This window comes from Trypanosoma cruzi, assembly GCF_000209065.1.
Source record: "Trypanosoma cruzi strain CL Brener chromosome Unknown tcruzi_1047053508441, whole genome shotgun sequence".
In the NCBI taxonomy this organism is placed as follows: domain Eukaryota; phylum Euglenozoa; class Kinetoplastea; order Trypanosomatida; family Trypanosomatidae; genus Trypanosoma; species Trypanosoma cruzi.
In genome coordinates this window covers 1-25,492 of record NW_920543.1, presented here as the reverse complement: position 1 = coordinate 25,492, position 25,492 = coordinate 1, and the positions used below count along the sequence as shown (strand labels likewise).

Below are 25,492 nucleotides of genomic sequence, written 5' to 3'. Positions count from 1 at the left end.
TATTTTATATTACGTGTTATGTCGGATTAATAAAGAGGAGCACAAATCACTGCATTTGAGTGCCGGCACTCACATCACACAATTCCCCTCAGCACAGACTGCTGTAAGCCAGCACGGACACAGCAAGCACCAGCGGGGCATAAACCCACGCAGGGCTGCTGGGACTGCCGTCAATTTTGCGAAGACGTGACGGTGCGCGGGTGGTCCTCGTAGTTGGCGCCTCTGTAGTCGTAATGCTTGGCGCCTCCGTGGTAGTCGTGGTCGTAGTTGGTGCTTGTGTAGTGGTCGTCGTGGTCGTAGTTGTTGTTGTTGTTGTTGTTGTTGTTGTCGTCGTAGTAGTAGTAGTAGTAGTCGTGGTGGTCGTGGTGGTGGTAGAAGCGTTCTCACCACTCGCTGTCACGCTCACGGACGGGCAGCAGCACACGGCGAGCACCAACAGGACGCATAGCAGACGGCACGTCATCATCATCGTGAGTGTGGTCGTTCAGTGGTGTGGGGCTGATCTGCACAGTGAGGAAAATGGAGAGCAACAGAGAAGAGAGGTGCGGCAGACGCACACAGAGGGCATACCAAACAAGACGAGAAAGCAGCAGCCAGGCGTGCACCGTACGCCGCACACCACGCACGACACACACTCCAATCCGCGGCAACAGGCACACGCAAACACACACAGTCATGCAGCGAGAACAGCACACAGATGGAGGAGGGAGAGACCAGCAAGGGCGGCACACAAGGCCCCACCACATGTACTGCACATGGCGAGAGCGTCTGTCGTGTCCGCACCTCTCACAGACGGCCTTCACGCAAAAGTGGAGGCGCGGCGCCCACAGCAACAAAAAAGCAATGAAACAAGAAAAAAGCAATCCCCGCACACCACGAGAATTCATGTTCCGCGGTAATTGCAGGCAATATTCATCAAAAGGACAATGTAGTTTCCTCTGGCCTTCTCTCGCCCTCAGCACACGCCACTTCATGCAAGCGCAGTCACCATCGCGGCAGCAGCAGCACAGACAAGAAGCAAAGTGAGGGAGTGGACTGGGAGACCGCGGTGCTGCCGTCACCGTCGCCAGTAGCTGCCGCAACATTTGCTCTGGTGGTGGTCGCCGGTGCTGTCCCGAAACCTCCATGAACGTCTTTCGAGTAGCATCGGTGTTCTCACGTCGGCGTTCCTCTTCCGCCGTTGCAGCATCAGCCAGTTGAGTGTTGACGGTAACCTTCTCGGGGCACGGCCCACCTCGATGGGCGACTGTATCATCTTCACTTCGACCGGGAGATGACTGGGACATTTGACCTGGACCTTCGGAGTCAGTATGCCGCGCGGTACCAGAGGGGTTGCAGCTTCCTATGGCTTTGGTGGACATTCGGTTGGGCCCCCGCTCTGCTTTTCATCCAGTGATGGTGGACGCAGCTCCGACACCTGCTGCTGGGTGCCGAGCGATGCTCCCTGATTCCCTGATGAGTGTCCTTGTGCCGCAGCTGCACCTCGACCCCCTGATCTATGGGGGACCTGAAGAAGCTGGTGCTCCGCCTCCTCCTCCTCCTGGCGCCAGCACCCGTTTTTGCTGCTGAGTGAGTTCCCGGGCGGTTGCTACGCCCCCAGCTTCCCCCGCCTCGTCCCTGCGGCCATCAGTAGAATGCGCTGAGTCCCCAGGGACACCTGAGGATGTGTGACCACGGTCGTCAGCATTACCCACCCGGTAGGAGGACTGCTGCCGCCGGCTGATAGAGCTCGAGGCGGAAGGTGCGAGTCTGCGTCGCCCCTGACACCCACCCCCAACACGTCCAATGATGCACTCGACAGTGGTTTCCCACAAATATCCCTGAAAGCCCCCTCCTTCCCCCCGCAGCCGTCCCTTTCCTCGTCATTCTTCGCCTCCGCAGAAACAACGGTCCCTAGTAATCTCAGCGGTGCAATCAACCTCCAGTCCGCCTTCAGAAACTCGCCGTCACTCTCCCCCTTGCTCATGGCCATCATTTCGCTTCCCCCACTCTCAGTGCAGTGCTCGTGCCACGAGCAGCCACCGTCACGGCCGCACCGCACAACAGCACCACACGGCTAGCCATCATCACATCCAGTAGAGCCACCTAACACTGTGGAGCTGCCCTGCAAGAGCATGGGAGGGCAAAAAGAAGCAAGGCCGCTTCACCACACACAGCCACCACACAAAAACAAACGGCAGCAGCAGCAGCAGCGCACAAAACATTACGCGGATGGAATCAGTACCAAACCAAAACACCCACACAGTCCCGCAAAACAAGAGTTAAGCAATAAATGAAAAAAACAGATTAAAAGAAAAACACACACAAGGCCCAAGTGCGCATGCATATGAGTGTGTCGGATGCGTCCAACGTGACGGATGTGGGAACAACGCTGAGCACGCAGCACGGCAGCAGAAGCAAAAAAAGCAAAAAACAATCATTATTTTATATTACGTGTTATGTCGGATTAATAAAGAGGAGCACAAATCACTGCAGTTGAGTGCCGGCACTCACATCACACAATTCCCCTCAGCACAGACTGCTGTAAGCCAGCACGGACACAGCAAGCACCAGCGGGGCATAAACCCACGCAGGGCTGCTGGGACTGCCGTCAATTTTGCGAAGACGTGACGGTGCGCGGGTGGTCCTCGTAGTTGGCGCCTCTGTAGTCGTAATGCTTGGCGCCTCCGTGGTAGTCGTGGTCGTAGTTGGTGCTTGTGTAGTGGTCGTCGTGGTCGTAGTTGTTGTTGTTGTTGTTGTTGTTGTTGTTGTCGTCGTAGTAGTAGTAGTAGTCGTGGTGGTCGTTGTAGTCGTGGTGGTGGTAGAAGCGTTCTTACCACTCGCTGTCACACATACGGACGGGCAGCAGCACACGGCGAGCACCAGCAGGACGCATAGCAGACGGCACTTCATCATTATAATTTTATTTGCCTTATTGTGTTATGCTTATCTAAAGCAGGTTGGAGAAGTAAAGCGGAGAAACGGTGGTTATGAAATAACTTATATTGTTGAGTGGGCACAGAAAAGGGAAAGGTGTTCTTTTATTATCATATCAAGAGAAATAGAAGAAACACGTTCCTTCTTTTTTTGTTGTTTTTTTCATTCTTGTGTTATTCCCTGTGGATTGTGGTGCCTAAATGAACACCGTACGTGGGATGTCATTGGAGCGGCTGCGTGATTTTTTCGGACAAAAAATCAATTATTGACTGCAATGCGCTCCACTCGTTGTAGAACAATTCCGTGGGTATTGCGTGGGCAAAGTTATGATGCGCTTCTTCTTGTTTGTTTGTTTTCTCTTGTCTTGTCGACTTCCATTCGTCAATTTAATCCCTCGTGGCTGCGTTCCATTTCTCTCCCCCCTTCGTGAAACCATGTGCACATGATTCGATGTTTCTGCGTTGGCCCTGTGCCCGTGCAGTGAGTCCCCCTCTTTTTTTTTTTTTGGCAGGGACGGGAGTCCGTAAGACACGGAAAGGAGGAGTGACAACACACAAAACAACAACGAGAAGAAGAGGAAAAAAGAGAAAAAAGAAATTGGAAGCGCGTATTCTTCCCGCCCGTCCCCTTTTTTCTTATCCTACTTTTTGTGATGGTGTTGCCTTTGTTTTTCTCATGACTGCCTAAACGCCCTCCCACCGGCCAGTCCAACACACACAGAGAGAGAGAGAGAAGAAAAAAGAAATGACTGTGGTGTAAACACACGCGGTCAGTAAAGTTTTCACTCATTCACTCCGTCCCATTCACCCCGGCCTCTTTCCTTCTCGCTTAAAGTGCACGTCCTCACACCCACCCGTGTGCTTGTCAGCCCCAATGCACAAAACACAGAGGAAATGAGTGAGATGAAAAAAAAAGAGAATTGGAAGACAAAACGCAATGAGAGGCACATGCATAGATGGGTTATTCACTGAGAATAATAATAAAAAAAAAATTGTCTCAATTGAGCCTTTCATATGTCTTTCGTACTGTCTCCTCCAGCTTTTCATGCGACGGCATTTTTGTTGTTTCGCCGTACACAACAAAAGTTAACGGTCTCTGAACCATTTCATCGCAGACTCGTTTTAATTCGTCAATGGTAATATGTTTAGTTCCTTCCGTTGTCTCGCTCGCCGTAATGATATGATCATGCACCACCATATTGAATCCCATGTCAGAGAGTAGCTGCTCACGGCCCTCACCAAGTAGAATAAGCTGCGATCGCAGCTGGTTCTTTGCCATTTCAAGATGCAAAGGACTCACACGCTGACATATGGAAGCAGCTTGATAAATCATTACCTTCAAAAGTGCGTACACGTATTCATGTGGTGCACTTCCATAGAGTCCAATGAGACCACCGTCACTGTACCATGCCGTAATGCACTCCAGCCCGTGCAAGAAACCCTCCCTGTTCAACACTTCACGAAATATTTTTGTTTGCATGCCCTTTCCAGGACCTCCAGAGCTAAAAGACGTCCCACCACCCAAAAGAGTTTGAATAACACTGATGTTGTAATAGTCTGGGTGATTCATAGGAACACCCTGACAGAAGAGTGCAACATGACTGAGATTCTTCTCTTGAAATTTGTTCATGCTCTCTGGAGCCTCCGTCCTCTGCACCAGCCGACTGCCGCCCGTGTACGGATGCTTACGTGGGGCGCCAAGAGGTGCCGTCTCACTGTCAAAACTCAAAATAAGTTCTGCTTCAGCGGCAAATTGCTTGTGATCGGCGACCCCTGTGGCAGCAAGTACGGTGCGCTCGGGTCGGGTATAGGTGCGGTGAAAGGCGGTAAACTTCTCAAGTGTCAGTTTGTCAAGATCCTCCTTTTTGGGGTCGAGAGGTTGTCCAAGGCCCCTGCCATTCCACCCCGCCTCGTGCACAAGTTCCAGGCAGACACTTGTCGCATCGCGGTGGTGTAGGCCCGCCCGTTCACCGGTCTTCTCCTTTGCAATTTGAAACTCCATCTCATCCCGCGTCGGGTGCAGGCACATCGCGTTGAGCAACTCAAGACCATCCTTCTGATGATATCGTGGCATCATGAGCATAACCGACATGGCCTCCTTGTTATTTGTCACCTTGAAGGCGTTACCGAGTGAACCAAGCGCCTCACTGATCTCGCGGCCGGTAAATATCTGGTTACTGCGCAGCGGCAACGATTCAAATACGGCCGCTGCCCCCGTATTCTTCTCATCCTCAAATTTTGTTCCATTTAACATAAAAAGGCCCATGCCTGTGATGCCATTTCCATCATCGCATGTCAACACACGCAAACCGTTCGACAAGCGAGATAGTACGTAGTTGTCTTTCTTCACGGTCTGCACAATACCACGTCGTGGAAGGCAGCAGCGCAGCATGAGTGACACCACCAACAACCCCCTTTTCTACCACCTCAAAGTGGGGGTCTATTCGCTTCCCTCGCCTCACGTGCCTGCAAGCGTAAACCCTCAGAAACACAAGCACAACGCACCTGACTCCCTCTTTTTATTACCCTATTTGTGCGTGTATGTTATTTGTTGAGCGCCTCCTTCCTTTTTAGGGTACTGCGGCGTAAAGCGCAAGGAAAAGGATTTAGTGACAAGCGCGCACGAAAAAAAAAAAAAGAAGTTAAAAAAAGAGCAAATTAAAAAGGTTCCGAGGCATGGATAAAGCAATTTATACACAGACAGACGAAGAAAGGAAAAAGGAAGATTTAAGCTCGGTGCATAGCCGCACAGTCCCTCTCCATTAAACGTCCTTTCGTCGCCTTTTTTCCGTCGAAATCCCCCTTTTCCTCTTTTCTTTGTTGTTGTTGTTGTTTTTATTCGTGTATTCCCTCACCTCCAGATCTCCTGACGCGCCGCTGTAATTTGGGTCGGGCTGCGGCGGGAGCCTCACCGCACACATGAAGGAAGAAAAATTGCAAGAAGGACGCCACGTGCAAATTTCGTCTCCCCCGCCCCCCGGTCTGTTTTCAGCCACGCCGGACACACACACACATGCACATGCACAGATACGCACGGAGAAAAAAAAGTGTGCCTTTGTACTCGTGTGTGAAAGGAAAAAAAAAAAAAAAAAGAAGAACCGCGCCGCCCCCATTTGTCAAAGTTACTGCCACATGGAGCGGAAGGTTTGTTGCGAGGTCACCATTGAAGCCAACACGTCGCAGGGTAAAGGAAAGACGGCATCGCCAAAGGCACGATTGTAAATACGCATACGATGTACAATGTTCGCTATACCAAACTTGTCAGCATAGTAGCAGACACCACCCTTCCACGCTGGAAAGCCGTAGCCAAATGTCATGGCCACATCCACATCCGCCGAGCTTAAAACAGCACCTTCCCCAAGTAGTTTTGCGGCCTCATTAATGATGGCAAATATAATACGCTCCACAATTTCCCTTTCGCTGATATCCCGACGCAAAATATCTTTTTTCCGACAGACGTCAAGAATTAATAACTCCACTGCCCGGTCAGGACGCGGTACGCGTTTAAGTGATGCACCACCTTTGCGCCATACACCTAATGCGGCGACGCCTTCATTTTCAGCTCGCTTTGCACCACGCAGTTTTGTGACGATGGAATTGAAAAAAGTGCCCTTCTCGTAATTATACCAACCAAGTCCTCTCTTTTGCCCAAGACGTCCTTCTTCCACCAGCTGCCGCGGTATTGTGTACACATCCGCTTGAGAAGAGAAGGTGGTATTATTTTTCTGCAGTCGTGTACGAATTTCAGCCGTAAAATCAAGTCCTGCGAGATCCTCCAGTGCAAATACGCCAAGACGGAAGCCAAACCGTCGAAGCGCGCGGTCAACCTCAACAGGAAAGGCCCCTTCCTCAAGCATAGAGAATGCCTGGTAGAGGCCAGCAGAAAAAAGACGGGTCGTCAAGCACGCCCCCACGTCTCTCGTTAAAATGACGGCCTTATGAAACAAATGGCCCACGCGCAAAGCCTGCAGAATAGTGAACTGATCGGTACAAGACCCTTGCACAATCTCCAACAGGGGTGTAGCATCGGAGGGGGGAATAAAATGCAAGCCAATGACCTTTTCAGGTCGTCGTGTCACCTTTGCCAATTCCCCAATACTAGTTGTGGAGGCGCTTGTTGCCAGAATGCAGTGCGGTGGGCAAACTTCACTCAGGCGGGTAAAAACTTGTTTCTTCAGTGCTGGATTTTCACCGACGCATTCCAGCACCATGTCCACCTCTTTTAACGCCTGGACTAAATCTGCGTGGTAAGGAACAAGCGATAACATAGATAGACGCTGCTCACACAATTCGGGTAAAAGGCGACCATTCTCCACCTCGCGATCCAATTCCTCCTGCACAAAAAGACGAGCCCGAAGACATTGCTCTTCGTTCAATTCCACAACCGTCACCGGAATTTGACTGCGTAACATGAGGAGTACTACACCCGTGCCGATGGTTCCACAACCAATCACTGCAAAGTGGCGGATATTTAATCCATCCGATGCACCACGCGGAAGTGAGGCAAGGTTGCCACAGAAAGCAGCGTTTGCTGCACGCAAAAGATATTGCATGGCATGCGCCTCAGGAGACTCCAAGGACTCAAAAAAGAGTTTCATTTCCACCTGCAATCCCTCCGAAAAAGAGGCCACGGTTGTGGAAGCCCGGATGGCTTCTAAGCATCGCATCGGAGCTTTAACGCCCTTGGGAGCATTTTTGTCAATCTCCCGCTGCATCCAGCGGAACAGAGCGCGGTTGACTATAGAATTGCCGAGTCTCCTATTGTCGCACGATAAATGCCGTGGGGTTTTCCAATAGGTAGAGAGTTGAATTGCGACAGCCACCAAATGGTCGTTGTTCCCACGTAGGTGATCCCCATCCTTGTTAGAAACCGCGTTGTCACCATCGTTTCTGTCCTTATCATGTTTCTTCGTACAACTTGCCAAGTGGTCCACGAGACCCATTCTAAGTGCTTCTCTGGCAGTCAACTTCTTGGATGTGGTGATCATATCAACCGCTGCTCGAACACCAATCAGACGTGGCAACCGTTGTGTTCCCCCGCCGCAGGGCACAATACCAAGCTTTACTTCTGGAAATGAAAATTCCGACGATGGTGAGGCAACGCGGTAGTGCGCCGCAACTGCAAGTTCCAGTCCACCCGAGAAGGTGAGGCCATTAATGGCCGCCACAACAATCTTCACACTGTTCTCCACCATGTTTGTCAGCGTCGCGAGACTTGGAATGAGAACGCCATCGTACTCCATCTGAGACGCCGATGCGCTGAAGTCCGCGAGGTCCACCCCACAGGAGAAGGCGCGGCCTTCGCCTGTCAGGATGATGCGGCGAACCGCCGGATCTGCCTCCGCCTCACGAAAGTAATGTTGTATGGCTGCTCGCATTTTCGGCGTGAGGTTGTTGGAGGGTTCATGGTGAAGAATGAGGATGGCGGCATCACCGGAGCGCTCCCAATGACAATAGCGCCGATGCCCCACGTGAGACAAAATCGTATCAACGCGCCGCATCAAACCTCTCAACCCGTCCAGCCCAAAAGAGAAAGAGAGAGAGAGAGAAAAAAGACTTGCAGAGGTTCCACTGGATGCTCACATCAATTTTTCCCAACCCTCCTCCTACTCCTCTCACTTTCTCACTCTTTTCTCTCCCGAATTCCCCCTTCTCCATTATCACCGAGAAATCAACCAAACACAACCACTGAAAAGCAAGAAGCAACACTGGAAAGTTCAATGTTTTTCCAACAAACCGGAAAAAATAATACCGTATATATATATATGTATATATAGTGGATGTTTTTGCTTCACTTTCCTTTTTTTCCTTCTTATCCTCGTTGTTGTGGTTGTTTCTTCATGGCAACTGCCATCCCAGTCTTCCCATGATTCATTCCTCTTTTTTGTTTGCTTGTTTTTCTTTCCTTTTCTTTTATTGTTTGTGTATTTTACACGTGATGGTCCATCCACCACTTGTTATCACTCCAATGCCCTCTCGGTCTGGCACCGGCGCCAGTCCCACGGGCAGTCGTCCATCAGTTTGGGGTGCAAAAACCCCTGCGCCTCCATCTTCAAAAGGTCCATCCGCCTCTTTTGCGCGCCCACATCAACAGTGTCATTCGTCGTGGTGTTGGTGCCATTGTAGCTGTTGTTTGTGGAGACGCTTGACATCCCCTCATTGTCCCCATTACAAGCTCGCGAGGTCATGCCTTCGGGGAAAAGATACTGCTCCCATAACGACCGCAGTGCAATCGAGCCCGGCAGCTGGGAGTTCATCTCCTCCACAAAGTCGGCTTCCAACAGCTGCGACATGGCGGCACATTGAGCAAAGAGAACTTGCACGATCAGGCTTGCGGAAACGGTGGCAGTACCTTTCAGCTCCTGCACGACCCACTTCTGGAGTCGTTTTCGCGTCCCTTCGCCGTTTCCAAGACGATCACGCAAAAATCGAAAGAGTGGATAAATATAGACCGCGGCACGCACACGATGCGTCATGGGAATCATCAGCGGACCAACACATGGGGGTGCCATCCGCACACGTGCCGGACCCGCCGCAGTGACACGCCTTGCGCTTTGTTGAACCGGTAGGTATCCCTTTGTCACCAGAGACACGAGCTTATGCATCATGTCAATAGCCTCTTCTTCGCCGCCCAGCAGTGCAAGGCTTGGCGCCAAATACAACAAAAAGATAGGGCATTCCATCTTTATGACAAAGTTGAGATGAAAGGCGAGTAACTCTCGCCACCATTCGGCGTTCCCGCAAACACCTGCGGCCCGCTGCCGCACAAGATCTTCCGCCAGTCTGTGAAAAACAATACTCGTACAACCACGAAGGATGTCTACAAACGGTTTGTCAGTTGATCGCTCCTTGAACCGTCCAATAAGAGGTCTCCACGGCACCCGAGTGGCGTCCGTCGGGCCAATACTATAGAATGAAGAAGAAGGTGAGGTCAACTCCTGCAGGGATTCATTATCAGAGTTTTGGAGTGACAACTCCATGTCCAGTAGCTGCTGCAAGACAAAACGGATGAGTTCATTGCGATACGCCAACATTTTATTGTTCTGCATTGTAAAATCAGTAAGGCGCGTTGGAAAGAAATGACCGGAAGCCGTAGATGAAATGTTCATCGATGCATCACTAAAGTCCGCATCACTTGCAGACATCACAGGGCACGTCATCTCGAGAGGGTGTAGTTGATGGTAGCGGTTGGAGGAGGATGAAGCGGCCGCATCCGTCGCACTATCTTCAGAACCCTGAACCGAAATGACATGAGAGGTGCTACAAAATGGATCGGAAGCCCCATTCCCAAATGGTTCAATTTGGCCGTACGTATGAGTCGGAAATAAGGGAACATGAGCCTCCAGTGCGAGATGCAGAAAGAGTGCAATACATGCCCTGTGATGTCGCTCCTCCGCCCATCGCCGTTTTGGCACAAGTGATCGCATGGTTTGTTCCAGCACGTCCAGGACAAGTGCACTAGGGTACTTCGTGGACACAGCGTTTATGATTCGCATTATGGAATCCGCTGGGATCAACCGTCGTGCACCGTCCGCCACGGGGGGCCGCATTTGGAACGGCTTCATGGCTACCTCCAGTACTCCCCGAACGGCGTGTGGTGATTGCTCAATCAGCAGCATACATACACGTTCAAAGGCAAGTTGTATCTTCTCATGCCAGCGTGTGATGGCGCGGGTGGCACTCTGTGCCCCACGTGATGCAACGTGGACCCGCTTTGGATCCACGGCCTCCACCACGCGCCACCACGGCATGGTATGCAAGACACCGAGGACGAGGAAACGGAGCTCCGCCTGCGATCCCGCACCGAGCTTCTCGTACTCACTGTCCTGCAACCATTCCGCGGCGTCTGTGAGCCACTCCACAATCTCGCGATCCCTCTGCTCCGCCAAGGAGGTTCGGCGCAGGACGTCAAACAGCACCTGCTGGCGCAGCCACACCCGTTGGCCCGGCGGCTCAACCTGCGAAGTTGCGCCCATTACAGGCGATGCTGAAGCCGAACGTTCTCGCTTGCGCATGATCGGCACAACTCCTGCAAAAGCGTCCCCGTCGGCCAACAACAACGCATAAATTAAAAAAAAAAAAGGGGAGGAAGGAGAATCGCACACACACGCACACACACAGAGAGAAAGAGAGAAGAAAGAGAAAGAAACAACAACAAAGGAGGGAAAAAAATCTCCAAGGAACAACGTGCGTTTGTGCATTTCTCTGTCTGTCCGATTCCAAGGATGCGGAATAAACACAACCCCGACAAAAGAATCATTCATCGCAAATACGACATCGCAGTAATACCCGTCCTCACATGATCCACCCTCAGGGAAGCCTGCCATTAAAAGTTCACAAAAAGAAAAAAAAACGCCACCCAACTCCCCGTGAAGTGTAAAAGGGGAAGGAATTTACATCACTCTGTATAAATAAAACAAAACAACAACAAAAAAGAGGGAGGCAAATAAAAGTCATCTTATTAAATAAAGTCACACGTTTTTTCTTCGTGTGGGAAAAACCGAAGGAAAATCGCCCGCTTTGGCCAACAGCCGCACATTTGTCTCCAAAGCAGCGAGGGCCCAAAAGTGAAGTTCGTTCATGTCGTGAATTTGACGGACTGTCCCTCGTACACAAAAGCAGTTTTCATCGGGTTTTGTCCCGTCGCCCCCCGTGACAAAATCCACTACACCCTGCAAAAGAAGTCGTACCTCCCTCGAGGTATCCGCAAACGCAAGCCATCCGACAACAAATACATAGTCATTCTCGTGGACCATCTCGTCGGTTGCATTTCCCGCCAACTCAGCGACTCCTCCGGTTAAACAGGACGTGGCACCTTCCCAAGCGGCGCCAACATCCACATTGACCCTTGCCGTGTGAGGCTGCATCACAGAAATAAGCCCCGTGTTGTCGGAGATCAATAAGGCGGTGTATGCCCGCGACGCTGAAACGCCACCATGACGCTGGGGTCCCTCACAACGCACCACACGCCCACTGAAGCAGACAGCGCCACAGGGAACTCCATCCAGAAGCACTACCGTCTCACTGATACGCGGGGAACGGAGCAGTGGTCCAATAAGCACGGGGCGTGGAGCCAAGACGCTGCTAAAGAGCGGCGGGTGATTCACACAACGCGCAGCATCATCTGAACGAACGCCCATCGTCATGCCATTCTGTCTTGTGCCCACAGTTCCCTCTTCTTTGTAGGGCGTGTCCAAAAACTGCGAGGCCACGGATTTCATCCAAAAGGAAAAAAAAAAAAAATGTATCTCTATCTGTCTGTAATGAATGTATATCCCGTTCACCGTTTTTCACCAGTAAATACACACACACACAAGAAAAAAAAAAAGGAGAGAAAAAATAAAAAACGTTAATCCATCATAAAACGTTGGGCGACTCTAAAGGAAATCCACAGTCCTGTAGAAGCATCACACTCCTCCATTACAAAAAAAAAAAAAAAACAGACATACACACACGCACAAGCACATGCACCGTCCCGTCTCTGTAGTGTTAAGTAACTTATATTCATCCTCCCGAATCCAATTCCTTCATTTTGATCGGTGCTATTGATTGTGGTGTCATACCGTGTAAAAGCTCCAGGCGACACGCCTCAAAAAAGTGACCATACAAAAAAAAAAAAAAAAAGGGAGAAAAGAGCAGCCATACTCATGCGCCCCCTTTATCTCCCTCTTTTTCTTTTTTATTCGTTCCTGCCTGTCGCCACAAACTTCGCTTCCTTTTTTTTTTTTTTCTTTCCTCGAGTCTTCCCATCATTCACCCTGATGACAGCAGTAAATCCTTCTGCGTTCCACAGCAACAACAACAACAACAACAACAGAAGGAAAGAAAACAACTAACAGAGATGAGTTGCTACAAGAATGGTACACAGGACGTCACAACGCATGAGTAGGACCGATTCTGGCCGCACAAGAAGCAGGCGAGTTGGCGCAGGAGCGGAGACGTTCAAAATTGGATTCTGCAAGTGCACCGTTCGGCGATTTCATGGGTGCCGGTGAGGGGAGATCGCGACGTGCTTCGACGGCTCTTCCCGCATGATTTGGTGGAAACATTCCACTTACACCATACGCCTGCCTCTGCGCCTGGCGCATCAGAGCGGCCATTTCATCTGAGAAGAGAAGAGACTTCTGCATCATGACATCCACGCAACCTTGTGTCGCGTTGCGCAGAAATCGCCACATCCTTGCCAATTGCTCCCCCAACACGTATTCCAATTCAAGGGCCAATCCGGAAATATGATCCGTGGCCTTTTCAAGAGCGGCAATCTTCTGATGGCTCTCACGCAAAGCCGCTTCCGACTCCTCACGGCGTTTCTGTTCCTCGCGCAAATGTTTCAGCAATCCCTCCGTATCCATGGAAACGGCAGCAGCATCATCCGCAGCAACCAGCACGACATCAGAGGACACATTTGATAAGTCACCACAGGAACTACGGTGTGTGCCTGGTACGTGACGGAAAGGCTGCGGCAAACACTCATTGTTCCCCCCACCTCGCGCGGCATCCACTGAGAGCAATTTAAACTTCGGCAAATCCTCCAGTCGCCCTTCAAAATAGTGTAAAAGAATGTTGTCGGGATCTTCATGTATTAACCGAGCCCCTCCTCCGCCTGCGTCTTTGGGTAGCGAAACAAAAGTTGGAGAGTGAAGCTGCTGGTTGTCCCTTTTGTCATCCTTCGTGGCAGGCGTGTCCGTCACGTTCGCCGATGATGCCGACTCATCACCCAATTGGTGCCACCGTGCGGTCAGTGCACGTTCCATCATGTTTTGAAGGGCCTCGTTACTCCCTTCTCCGCCCTGCACAACACGGTTACGTTGATCGTGCCACCAACCTCCTGGCTCCGTTTTCGCAGAAAGAAAACAAGGTCGCAAATTGGCGTGTAGTTTTCTCCTTTCATCTTGTAGTCCGCGTTGAGGTGCATGCGACACGTCATGTGACATAATCCCGTTCTCAGCGGTTGAGAGCGGTACAACCGCGGTGCGTAGCAGCCACATGGGCGACGGTCCATTCTCTTCGATAGTCGACAACTGTCGCTGAAGCCACACGCGTTCCCCCTCTAATAGAAGTCTCTCATGAGCCGACAGCACATCCACTTGTTGCCGACGCGATTGCAGCAAGTCCGCCTCTAACGTGGAGGCCAACATATCGATAAGCTGATGCATCACACTCGACTGGAAATCTGGGTGAAAATCCCACAGGGAAGGACGTGTCCCGCCCGCGTAGACCCTCGCATCCGAGACCATCTTCTCCTCTATTTTAGCAGCAAGTGACTCCAGTAGCCGTTTGAATCCTCGCAAGAATTGAACAAACACCTCGGTGCGTTGCACCAAGACGCGTGTTGCGCCCGCCTTCCTTAACACGGAAGCATGCGACGCATCTGCAGGTAACGAGCAGGCAGCGCTGCAACGTGAGCACAATGTGAGCAAAGTAACAGGGAGATGATGTTTATGATGCTGATAATAATCATCCATGTCGGCTCCTTCTTCCTCACCCAAGTATAGTTCAGGTGCGTTCAACCAGCCTGGCCGAGCGCATGGCGTTTCACATAACCAGCAGCTCCAACGGTGTTCTGTTGGCGTAGAGAGAAACAACCCAGAATGTCTGGTGTTCATTCCACCGGCATCCGGTACTTTACTGGTCATTGCCTCAGGAAGACAGATATTCGATTCCAGGCCAGTTCTATGCGACTGATTCACCCGCGTCGGTCGATTCCCTTTTCCCGCACTCCCACTGGGGGTGTCTACCAGACCCAAAGAAACAGGGCTCTTTCGCATTGCATTCTGGCCGCTCGTGGAGGTGTGCTCGCTGCTGCCAGACGCCCCCCCACACGCCTCACGGCAATTCATAGGCAGAGACGTGTATCCAGCAGCAACAGGTCGCCCATTGCGAGAAGAAATTCCCACCGCTGTTGGGTGCGTCCTCCCGCTGGTGGAGCGCAGAGCGGCGCTGTGAAGCCAACTCGGCTGTACTGTCACATACGTGTTGTCGTGTTTGCATGGCTGAGTGAGTTCCTGGTAGATCTCCCGCAGTTCATCCGCGGGACAACCCGCCATCAAATCGACGTCACGTCCTGAAGCGCAAAGTCTCCCAGAGCCCTCCTTTGTTCTTTTTGTTCCCCCCTTCCTTCCTTCCTTTCCCCTCGCCACGCCGTGCGGGGACACGCGAGCAGGACGTCTTCACTTCTCCATTTAAAAATCGGCCCATGAGAGCCAAACAAAACTCAAAAAAAAAAAAAGGGAAACAACGACAGGGGAGAAGGGGGGAAAAAAAATGTACGGCGGCCAGAGAGACCCACACGTACATGTAACGCATCCAACACGCCTCACCGCGCCGTCAAGAAATAGTCATATAATTCACACGCATGTAAAAAAAAAAAAAAAAAACGCCAAAGAAAATATAATAAATAAATAATAAAACAGCAACGCACCCAACACAAGCAAGCAAACAAACAAACAATGAAAACAAAACAACAGCAACATCTTCCCATGGGAAAATTAGGGTTGTTCACAAGAGGCATCTCCGCTAACCCTAAACCCCCCCCCCCCCCCCCAGGCCCAGTCCAGCACACACGCAAACCCCCTCAATAGTTTGTAATATCGATAATTACCAACAAATGCAGAATACCCACAGCACGTTTTACAAAAAAAAAAAAAAAAAGAGGCCGTATTTATTTCTTTAACAAATATAAAATGGAAAATCCAAATGGGGTGACGCGTGTGATGTTGGATGTTAAATATTCATCCAATAAAAACCAACCACGCTCCCTACCAGATCCTAATACCTGCATTCATTCAACATGACAATTAAAAATGTTAAATAATAAAAAAAAAAAAAAAACTTCAGGTCCCATCTCACTTTGCTTACATGCATATGGCCACTGCCTCCACTATACACATACATACACACATAAATATATATTCAAATGCACACAAAAACCAAGAAGAGTGAGATAGAGGAATAAAAAAAAAAAAAAAAAAAAAAAAAACGAAAAAAGAAAAAAAGCTTCCTTTTGCCACAACGTAAAGGAGGCAAAAGGAAACAAAAAAAAAGAAACTAAATAATAATAATGATAATAATAATGAAAAAAAAAAAGTCCGGTACATATGTATGCATACACATAGATATAAATATATACTTCAAAAGAACGTCCTGTGTGCGTGCCTCATCAACGGAATTTCAACCGCAACAAAACCCCATCTATTGAAGACGACCGCATTCAAAAGAAAACAGCCACATTCTCACCAAAAGTACATCCACTCCACTCTAAATCAAAGGCAAAAAAAAAAAAAAAAAAAAGGAAATTCCTCTTGGTTTCTTTATTCGCTTTCTTCGCTATTATCGGCATTGTTTATATCATTACGCTCTCGCTCTCTCTTTCCCCACCGCTTCTAATCCCTCCCCTCCGTCCCGCCACCCTTTCCCCAGTCCGCTCTTCTCCCCAGCGTGCGCGAGCCCGTTTGTTGTTTTCATCGGTTCCGCTGTCTCGTGGCGTCACGGATGCCGATGTTGTTTACACCCCATACACAAGGAAGGAAGGAAGGACAAAAAAAAAAAAAACTCTAAATTCGCACGCACAAGCATGCATGTATGCGCATAGGAAATGCGTACATGCATGCTTGAAGAAAAGAAAAAGTGGGAAGAGGGCGGGGTGGTGGGAAAACAAAAATGAAATAAAAGAAGAATGGAGCAAAACAACAAAATATATATAAACGCGGACACAATTCATGTCGCCAAACACGTTTTTTTTTTTTTTTTTTTTTTTGCTGTTGTTGTTGTTTTGATTCGTTTCGTTTCGTACCATTTCGTTTTTGTACCGTTTGACCCCTTTTTCTTTTCTTTTTCTTCATTTAAAATTTCATTTTTCTTCACCGTTTGTGAATACACGAATCCCTCTTTTTTTTCTTTTTTTTTTTGCCTCCTTCTTCCCTCCTTCACGGTGGCTGGGCAAAGCGGGGGGATCAACACAACACCCGCAGAAACAAACATGTGACCGAAACGATGAATGGAGGGCGGTGGGAAATAAACGAGGGAACATGAAGACCGCACATGATGACTCGCAAAGCGGAAAGTCTACAAGAAAGAAAGAGAGGGGGGGGGGGGGGGAAAAGAAAAACAAAACAAAAATAAATGAAAACCAAAAGACGCTGCCATCCATGTCTCTCATTCCCGACTTTCCAAATGCGGCCACCTGCGCATTTAAATATGATCACTTAAAAAAAAGAGAGAGAGAGAGAGCAAAAATGATCAAACATTCTAAATTCTTTTTCGTTTCCTTTCCTTTCCTTTCCTTTATTTTAAACAAATATATCCACAACTACTCTGGTGCCTGCACTGTTGGAAAATGACGGGTCATGTGTGGGGCCCGCATCTCACACGATGCATCTTCAACGGTGGACATTAACGCCCCCACGTGCTGTGTAGCATTGCCGTCCATACCCGCTGTCACCCCACTAACAAAGGTATCATCATCTGCACCCCCATTGGACTGCATGGCTCGCGAGACATCAGACTGATTCAAATATTCCTGTCCAGGCGGGTTATTGACACACACACAGGGTTTACCACTGGACACAACGTTCCTTTGAATTAATTGTGAATGGGTGGGCCTAATATCAACAGAAGGGCGCCGTTTTTGTGGCACCCCCAAGACGGTTGGATTAACGCTATTAAATGAAGAAATTTTTGTCGAAACGACGCCCGTTGAGGCTGTCAATTTGGGAGCAAACATGGATGATGTCTCTGAGGAAACTGTGCCCATATCCATCAAAACGCCTCTGCCAGCAACAGTGCTCCCATTTTTTAAGGGATAATTACTTTTTTGAAAAGAAATTTCCTGCGAATTGGGGTGATTTGTTTTAGACCGTACGGTATTAACCGTTTTTAGCACATGTACATGCGTATCACTGCGCCGACGCACTTTAATAGTACTCGCCCGAAGGGACATTGATTGAGAACTACCAGCTCGCGGTAAACCCGCAAGAGAATTCATCGCTCCTGATAGGCCTTGCTGCCCCGCATTTCGCACGGTTGGTGAGGGTAACTGGTGTTGCGTAGAATTCGTGGCGGTGCCTTCAAAGGACTTTTTAATTATGACACGCGGCATCACTGCGCCTTGTGCCCCATTTGGAAAAACACGGACACGGACGTTCCCTTCTTTTAGTAAATTCCTCGTTTGTGCTGTTTTTGGTGAACTTATTACATCGGCCAAATTAAAGGGCAGTGATTGTTTTCCCGTTGTAGGCGCATGAGATGGCGGTAACGATGATGTCGACGGCCGCAAAATAGAATTCGACAGCCAGCTCAATTCACTCACATTTGTGTGAGCCGGATGTAAGGTCAGACTATTGCACCCACCCTTCATTTCCCGTGTGGCAAGTGCATGCAATCCCGACTTCCGTGTCGAATCCTTCCAATCGGAACCACCCTTCGCTGCGTTTAAATCAAGAGAATTGAGGGTGGCTGAGAAACACGACAATGGGTGGGACGGAAATGGTCGCAAGACATTCCCCACGTTCACTTCGCTCTCGCACTCCGTTGGTAGCACTAGCCCATTCATATTTATCCCATGTGTCAATGGCCCCAACGGAGATCCGGCACCCGCGGTATCGTCCACCTGAGAAACACCCAGCGATTTTTCGCTCTGTGAGATATCAGACACTTTCAACGGCGGCTGATCTCGCTCCCGATGAGGGTTGGTGTATTCGCTAAAGCAATCTGCAGAAGACAACACCTTCTCTGGCGTGGGAATGACAATAGGGAATGGTCCAGGTGGGTTGCGGACCAAAGAATCCCCTTCCGAGGTGTTGCTGGAAGAAGCAAAAACCGATTTCTCACACAACTTACTTATGCCTTCCACCAGTGTCTCGTTCTCCGTTGACATGTCTATAGGTGATGCGTACACCACAGGAAACCGACGCATCTTGTGGGTCTGATCATTTCCATGAGACGAGGCAAAACTTCCAGAAGGATGTGAATTATCCGGGCTCGTCTTTTCTCCCCTTTCAGGAGTGAGGCAACGTGGTGGTTCGACATTCACCACAGAAGAATCCTGTGGTCGTGCTTTTTGAAAAATAAAAGCCCGTGATGTTGTTCCTCCCACCCGCGGCGCTTTACCAACAAATTTCAACCCAAGACGCTTCGGTGGGTGTGGATTCAAACTGGTGTTGTTGTCAATAGAAATTGCCGGGACAGAACTTCCACGCCTTGTCACAATCTTCCCGCCTACGCCAGATAAAATCTCGAGTTGTTTTGATCCCGTGTCAAGCTTCCCCTCAATGTGACTATGCAGCACCGATGGCGAAAAAGCAATCGAATTCCCATTCAAATTATGCCCATTATTATCAATGGCATCCGTCTTTTTACTAAGCAAATGAATGCCGTCAAATATGGAATGCTGCAAACCCTCCTTTGCCGTGAGACGCTTCATTGGGTCATAGATCAGCATGGCAGAAATCAGCTCGTACAGCTCGGGGTCATCGCTGAAAACATCCTTCAGTTTTCGCATGCTCACTTTTCCGGCCCGGATGGACTCGGACTCCGCTATAAAACTCCCACTTGACGTAAAGTACTTCGCCGAATGCTTTGCATTCCTCGTAAATAAATCCGGTAGGGGTCCTAGGCGTTTCTCCATCAACTGCAAGTGCGTAACATCGTCGCGAACATCAAACAGCCGCTGCCCCGTGGCAACCTCAAACAGAATGCACCCCATACTCCACATGTCGGCGGCGTAAAACCACTGGTTGCCAAGTACAACCTCAGGCGCACGGTACGGGCGGGTTGTAATCAAGTCCGCGTCAAGCTGATCCATGCGCCATAGCGAGGCGCTGCCAAAGTCACACACCACCCACTGACTGCCTAAGGAATGCTTGGGGGCGTCCAGGTCCGCTAAAAGAATGTTATCCGGCTTCATATCCGTGTGTACCATCTGACAATCGAAGTGAACGTACCGAAGCGTCGTCAGGAGGGAGTATGCGAGTTGCACCAACTTTGCTCGTGTCACCACGCCATTTTTAAAACCAAGACGGCGCGTGCGTAGCGAGGGGCCGTGAATTGACATGACAATCACCGGACACTTCCGCCACTCAAAGAACTCCATCATCCGGCAAACCATCGGGCCCTCCGCGCGTTTGCGGCGAAAAACATCCAGCATATCCCTTTCAAAGTAGGCATCCTCCATGTACTCGCGCTTAACAATCTTCACAGCCACAAGCGCACGCTTCACGTCACGCTGCCGCGTTATATCGTGGCAGCAGTATACCTTTGAAAAGTTACCGGCGCCCAACTCACGAAGCACCCTAAAGCGGGAGTCGATGAGATCCCCCTCATACAACTTCAAGTGCTCCCCTTTTGACAATGACATGTTGATGAAATAATGTGGCGGCTCTTCGCTACTCCTCTACAAACACACACACACACAAAAAAAAAGTTGTCCACAACAAAAAAGAAAAAATAAAATAAAAATTTTTTAAAGAAAAAAGGCGTTCCACAAACAACCAAACAAAAAAAAAAGGAGAAAAGAAATTTCCACCACCCAACGTGAAACAAAAAAAAAAAAAAATTAGATGAAGCTTCTTTACGCATTAAAAACAATAAAAGAGGGAAAAAAAAACAAAATAATACATGGCACTTTGGAATTTCATGCTTTTTTCTTTTTTTTTTTTATAAATAACGGAGACATAATTCGTATTCAGAATTTAAATAAGAAAAGGCGGGAATAGCGTGCAGGAACAAAAAAAAAAAAAAATCGTATTAAAACGAAAAACTCAAAAAGCGTCTCCCTGTTGTAATCCACCACGCACTCAAACTTAAAAAAAAAAAAGTTCCTAGCTACCGTGCAGAAGCACATCTATCCCTCTCCCCCAATAACAACGGGAAAAAAAGAGCATTTTCTTCTGACCACATTAATTCAGCAGGTTACAACCCGCTTATTGGCAATTTGATTGCCTACTTACAGGCGCGCAAATTCCACGTAGCGCGGGACGGCACTCTTCATCTCCTGCGACGCTTTGGCGGCAAAACGCGCGCTGAAGCTTTCCTGGAACATCGCCACCAGCTCTTTCGACGTCTCATTGAACTGCCTCACGTCCTTCCAGGCCTTGCGTGGGTTCAGCAAATGCTCCGGCACTTTGGCGACGTACTTCGGGATGTGCAGGCCCCAGCCGGGGTACTCCTCGTATTCCGTCCGGTCGAGTGTCCCGTCGTGGATCGCGTCGATGATCGCACGCGTGACGCGCAGCGGCATGCGCTTCGCACCACGGTCCGCGCGGCCGCCAGCGTAACCAGTGTTCAGCAGCCACACGCGGCTGTTGTGCTTCTGCATCTTCTCCGCCAGCTGCTCGCCGTAGAACGTCGCGTGGCGCACGAGGAATGGCCCACCAAAGCACGACGAGAAGATCGGGCGAGCAGTGCGCGTGCCGCCAGCCTCAACGCCTGGGACGTTCGCGGTGTAGCCCATCACGAACCAGAACATCGCCTGCGCGCTCGTCAGTCGAGCCACGGGCGGCATCACGCCAAAGGCGTCGTTCGTCAGGAAAATGACGTTCTTCGGATGGCCAGCAATGGCCTTGCTCAGCGCGCCCTCGATGTGGCTCAGCGGGTAAGCAACGCGCGTGTTCTTGCAGATCGACTCATCGTAGAAGTCGATCTCCCCCGTTCTCTTGTCCAGCACGCAGTTCTCCGCCACAGCACCGAAGCGCACGGCGTCGTAGATGTCCTTCTCCGTCTTCGGGTTCAGGCCGATTGCCTTGGCGTAGCAGCCGCCCTCAATGTTGAACACGCCACGGTCCGTCCACACGTGCTCGTCGTCGCCGATCAGGTTGCGGTGGGGGTCTGCCGACAGCGTCGTCTTTCCGGTCCCGCTCAGTCCAAAGAAGACCGTCACATCGCCCTGCTTGCCCACATTCGCGCTCGCGTGCATGCACAGGTGGTTCATTCGTGGCATCAGCTCGAACATCACCGTCAGGATGCCCTTCTTCATCTCACCAGCGTACTCCGTGCCAAGGATCACCTGCTCGCGCGTCTTGAAGTTCAGCGCCACGCACGTCGTTGACGTCAGGCCGGGAATCGACGGGTCCGCCTTGCACTCACCAGCGTTGTAGATGACGTAGTCCGGCTCGCCAAACGTCGCAAGCTCCTCGGGAGTCGGCACAATCAGCATGTCACGCATGAAGAGTGCATGGTACGGGCGCGTCGTGAACACGCGCACCTTCAGACGGTAGCGCTCGTCGTGGCCGGCGAAGCAGTCCACCACAAACAGGTGCTCGCGTGTATCAAGAAATTCCTTCGCAATCTTCTTCACCCTCGCAAAGGACTCCTCCGAGAGCTTCATGTTCACCTTGCCCCAGTCCACGTTCTCGCGCACGTCGTCCGTGTCAACGATGCGCTTGTCCAACGGCGAGCGTCCCGTCTTCGCGTACGACATTACTGCCAGAGCGCCTCGGGCCGTCAGACGCGAGTCCTTCTCAATCTTAAGCGCCCACTGCACTAGCTCGGGGCTCAGCAGATTCCTGTGAATGGTCGGCGGCATTCCTTACTGTTATTTTTGTTGACTCCTTGTTGATACTTATTTTTACTTTTTTACGATTTCTTGCTGTGGTAGCGTGAAACTTTTTGCGTGTGCTCGTCCGCAGCAAAACAAACAAAAACAGGGGGGAAAAAACAAAGGCAGAAGCACGTATAGTTTGATTGGGTGGCCACACTCGGCGTTGCTCCCTCTCTCTTTTTCATTGCGTTGATTTCCTCGCTGAAAGGCGTTCTGTGGATTGCCGTTCTCGCTAATGTATATCATATATATGCATATACATTGCATGGACCGGAGGTGGACAACAAACCGTTTGTTTTCTATTCACCACTGCATGATCAAAGTAATCGTAACGGCTCAGTCTCTGTGGTGTTGTTTACTTCTGCTGTCGTCAGCGTGTGTTAAATTTAACATCGTGACGATGCGCATGAACCCCAAGTTCCATGCAGCCCGTCCGTCAGATATTCTTTTCGTCTGTCTTTCTTTTTATTTCCCTCTACTTTCATTTCTACTGGGCCCATTCCTTTCTGCATGATGAGAAAGTTGTCTCTTCGGCCTCGTTTTGCTGTTTCTCTTCGCTTCACTTCTTTCCTTCCCGTCTTCTCGTCCTCAATGGTACCCGCACCAAAGCCCATAGCCCCCGTGTCTGTCTGGCTGGTGCGTGACGAGAAATGCGTTTGCTCCCGCCGGTAGTGCGTACGTCTGTGGACGGAAACGGTCACGATGATGCGTCTATGGCACGTGGTCGCTTTGTGGCTGCGCGGGGCAATGCGGATGCTGCACGCCCCTCCCGCTCACCCTGTGTTGGGGTGGATGCGAGGCTTGACGCCCTGCCGCCGTGCAACGCCTCGCGCAAGACGTCGGTGGATGGAGCGCGCTGCGGGGATCGCCGCTCCGCCTGGACCACCACGCACGCCCTGACGGCGCCGAGTTCCTCCCGCAGCTCCTGATTTGTCCGCTTCAGCTCATGCACCTTCTGCTCGAGGTGCGTGCTCCTTCGTGCCGTGTTCTCCAGCCGCTGCGTGGCGACTGTTACCTGGTCCTCGAACTGGTCGAGCTGCGCCTCATTGCGCCCAAGCTCCTCCTGCAGACGATGCATCTCCGTCTCCTTCTGCCTCAGCGTGTGCTCCAGAAACGTGATGCGGCCGCGCAGCATTTTGCCCTCCGCCTCCGTCGTCTCCTCCACGCCCTGGCGTCTCGCCTGCCTGCCGCGCGGCTGGCCACCCTCCACCTCCTCCCGCAGCGCCTGCATCTGCGTCTCCAGCAGATTAAACGCCTGCGCGAGCTCCTCCGCCTGCTGCTTCGCCGCTACCTCCGAATCCCGCATCTGCCGGGATAAACTGCCGATCTTGTCCCGCTTCTCGCGGAGCTGCTGCACCAACCGCTCGTTCTGCCGCTGGAGTTGCTCCACCTCCTCCGCCCGCTGCCGCTTCAATGCCTTGTACCTACCCTCCAACCGATGGTATTCGAGTTGATGGTTTTCCAGCTGTCCCCGCACCCGCAGCAGCTCCGCATGGCTCTCCTCCACGCCTGGTGGAAGACTGGCAAGCCGCCACTCGCACTGCTCCAACGCCGTCTGCAGCTCCAACTGGCGCGCCTCCAACCTGTGGCAAGTGCTGCGCGACAGCATGAGATCCGCCTGCAGGCTCGAGATCTGGAGAAACTGCGCAAGCTCAGCGCCCTCGGTGTTTCGCAAAAACGTGGGCGTAAACGACATCTCACGCTCATGCTCCTCTCCATCATTGTTTTCCACACGTGAAATCGACAAACGGCCACTCGAACGCAGCAGTCGTTCCAAAGCACGGTAGTCACGCTGCGCCTTCATCAACTCCGCATTTACTTCTTCTACCTTCCGCATGCAAATGGCAGCATTTTCCTCCGCTCGCTTGCGAGCCTCATTCGCCCGTTGGGCACTCCGTCTCGCAGCCAACAGTTCCGCGGTACATGCCTCAGCCCTCCGTTCCCACTGCTCCTCAAACCCTTTCTTTGTCAACAGGAACTGTCCATGCAACACCTCAAATGTTTTAACGAGACTCGATGTCTGCTCCTCAAAAGACGTCTCCGCCGATGCATGCTCTTGAACAACCTGATCCACAGCCGCTAACGCATTTGACAACAAAGCACTCTTGGCACTACACTCCTCACCCAACTTCAACAACTCCCCTTCCCTCACACACAAGGAGTTCTCCGCGTCCCGCAGTGCCTGCTCAAGCTCCCTCACACGTTCCTCGAGCTCAGCGGAGCCCCGAGCCAGGGTCTCACGCTCCTCAGCAAGCTGCTCCAGTGCCTTCAGCGCAGACGATAGCCGTGCTGCAAGCGAGGTTTCGGCGGACCGGGTCGCAACAGCGGACTCACGAAGTCCCTCCGAGCTGCCAATTCTCTCAGCAAGCTGGCTGGCCTCTTCCTCGGCCTGGCGGAGGCGGTCCTGTGTCTCACGCAGCTCCGCGCTAAGCGCCTCCACCACACGCTCAGGGGCATCCGCACTGCTCTCCAGACGGGCAACGGCTGCCGTCAGCTCCGCCACACGTTCTGCTTGTGCGCTGCGCTCAGCGGACAGCTGGTCAATCGCTGCATGCGCCGCCGACAGCTGTTGTGGAAATTGGGGTACTTCCCCTTCTGTTTTGTGCGCTTTTCCCCTGTCTTCGACCTGTGATTTGACATTTTCCGCTGACAGCGCTTGAACGGTTTCTCGTACAGCCTGTGCCTCGTTGTGTTGCGTCGCCGTGGTTGTTTCTGCTATGTCTGGCGTTTCGGGGGGCATTCCATTTTTTGTTTCCTTGTCTCCAGTTCCTCCTTCCGGGCGCCTGTTAGCAGGCGCTGCTTTGGACGTTGTGATTGCCACAGATGCTCTTGTTGCTTCTTGTTGCAGGAAGTCTATCTGTGCTTTCTGCACCTGAATTGTCGAGAACTGGTCCTGAAGCCTTCTATTGAAGTTTACGATGACTTGCTCGGCCTCCTTGTTTTGCTCCGTGGCGTATTGAAGTTTTTTCTTTGCGGCAGCGAGTTCCTCCTCAAGAAGTGTTTTGGCCTTTCGGGTGAGATCAAGCTCTGTTTCCAGTGTGCT

At 51.0% G+C, this 25,492-nt stretch overlaps 10 protein-coding genes across 10 annotated transcripts, besides 21 other annotated features; all 10 read right to left on the bottom strand.

The window, feature by feature from the left end:
• Window positions 1-10,296: a sequence feature (heterozygous, non-Esmeraldo-like haplotype).
• Tc00.1047053508441.110 (mucin TcMUCI, putative) lies at window positions 89-469 on the bottom strand (the record flags this gene model as incomplete). The annotated part of the gene is made up of 1 exon (XM_806541.1): window positions 89-469. The coding sequence occupies one exon, from the start codon at window positions 467-469 to the stop codon at window positions 89-91; it is 381 nt and encodes a 126-aa protein (XP_811634.1).
• Window positions 249-378: a microsatellite.
• On the bottom strand, window positions 2,509-2,895 carry Tc00.1047053508441.94 (mucin TcMUCII, putative; the record flags this gene model as incomplete). The annotated part of the gene is made up of 1 exon (XM_806542.1): window positions 2,509-2,895. One exon carries the CDS (start codon window positions 2,893-2,895, stop codon window positions 2,509-2,511), a length of 387 nt encoding a protein of 128 aa, XP_811635.1.
• Window positions 2,669-2,802: a microsatellite.
• Window positions 3,889-3,909: a sequence feature (AT_rich).
• Window positions 3,913-5,307, bottom strand: Tc00.1047053508441.80 (mitochondrial processing peptidase alpha subunit, putative; the record flags this gene model as incomplete). The annotated part of the gene is made up of 1 exon (XM_806540.1): window positions 3,913-5,307. The coding sequence occupies one exon, from the start codon at window positions 5,305-5,307 to the stop codon at window positions 3,913-3,915; it is 1,395 nt and encodes a 464-aa protein (XP_811633.1).
• Window positions 6,038-8,416, bottom strand: Tc00.1047053508441.70 (enoyl-CoA hydratase/Enoyl-CoA isomerase/3-hydroxyacyl-CoA dehydrogenase, putative; the record flags this gene model as incomplete). Its single annotated transcript, XM_806539.1, has 1 exon — window positions 6,038-8,416. One exon carries the CDS (start codon window positions 8,414-8,416, stop codon window positions 6,038-6,040), a length of 2,379 nt encoding a protein of 792 aa, XP_811632.1.
• Window positions 8,876-10,930, bottom strand: Tc00.1047053508441.60 (uncharacterized protein; the record flags this gene model as incomplete). Its single annotated transcript, XM_806538.1, has 1 exon — window positions 8,876-10,930. The coding sequence occupies one exon, from the start codon at window positions 10,928-10,930 to the stop codon at window positions 8,876-8,878; it is 2,055 nt and encodes a 684-aa protein (XP_811631.1).
• Window positions 10,297-11,108: a sequence feature (areas merged during assembly that could not be assigned to a particular haplotype. This can correspond to areas where the two haplotypes were merged or to regions with more than two copies in the genome that were merged during assembly.).
• Window positions 11,109-21,464: a sequence feature (heterozygous, non-Esmeraldo-like haplotype).
• On the bottom strand, window positions 11,387-12,136 carry Tc00.1047053508441.50 (uncharacterized protein; the record flags this gene model as incomplete). Its single annotated transcript, XM_806537.1, has 1 exon — window positions 11,387-12,136. The coding sequence occupies one exon, from the start codon at window positions 12,134-12,136 to the stop codon at window positions 11,387-11,389; it is 750 nt and encodes a 249-aa protein (XP_811630.1).
• Window positions 12,705-12,731: a microsatellite.
• Window positions 12,788-14,962, bottom strand: Tc00.1047053508441.40 (uncharacterized protein; the record flags this gene model as incomplete). The annotated part of the gene is made up of 1 exon (XM_806536.1): window positions 12,788-14,962. One exon carries the CDS (start codon window positions 14,960-14,962, stop codon window positions 12,788-12,790), a length of 2,175 nt encoding a protein of 724 aa, XP_811629.1.
• Window positions 15,003-15,045: a sequence feature (GA-rich).
• Window positions 15,275-15,381: a microsatellite.
• Window positions 15,711-15,746: a sequence feature (AT_rich).
• Window positions 15,869-15,910: a microsatellite.
• Window positions 15,966-15,989: a microsatellite.
• Window positions 16,186-16,210: a microsatellite.
• Window positions 16,649-16,671: a microsatellite.
• Window positions 16,682-16,758: a microsatellite.
• Window positions 17,173-17,200: a microsatellite.
• On the bottom strand, window positions 17,224-20,268 carry Tc00.1047053508441.30 (protein kinase, putative; the record flags this gene model as incomplete). Its single annotated transcript, XM_806535.1, has 1 exon — window positions 17,224-20,268. The coding sequence occupies one exon, from the start codon at window positions 20,266-20,268 to the stop codon at window positions 17,224-17,226; it is 3,045 nt and encodes a 1,014-aa protein (XP_811628.1).
• Window positions 20,353-20,378: a sequence feature (AT_rich).
• On the bottom strand, window positions 20,857-22,434 carry Tc00.1047053508441.20 (glycosomal phosphoenolpyruvate carboxykinase, putative; the record flags this gene model as incomplete). Its single annotated transcript, XM_806534.1, has 1 exon — window positions 20,857-22,434. One exon carries the CDS (start codon window positions 22,432-22,434, stop codon window positions 20,857-20,859), a length of 1,578 nt encoding a protein of 525 aa, XP_811627.1.
• Window positions 21,465-21,520: a sequence feature (areas merged during assembly that could not be assigned to a particular haplotype. This can correspond to areas where the two haplotypes were merged or to regions with more than two copies in the genome that were merged during assembly.).
• Window positions 21,521-22,929: a sequence feature (heterozygous, Esmeraldo-like haplotype).
• Window positions 22,930-24,554: a sequence feature (haploid, Esmeraldo-like haplotype).
• Tc00.1047053508441.10 (NUP-1 protein, putative) lies at window positions 23,147-25,492 on the bottom strand (the record flags this gene model as incomplete). The annotated part of the gene is made up of 1 exon (XM_806533.1): window positions 23,147-25,492. A coding segment is annotated over one exon (2,346 nt), but the record flags the coding sequence as incomplete, so codon positions are not given.
• Window positions 24,555-25,492: a sequence feature (heterozygous, non-Esmeraldo-like haplotype).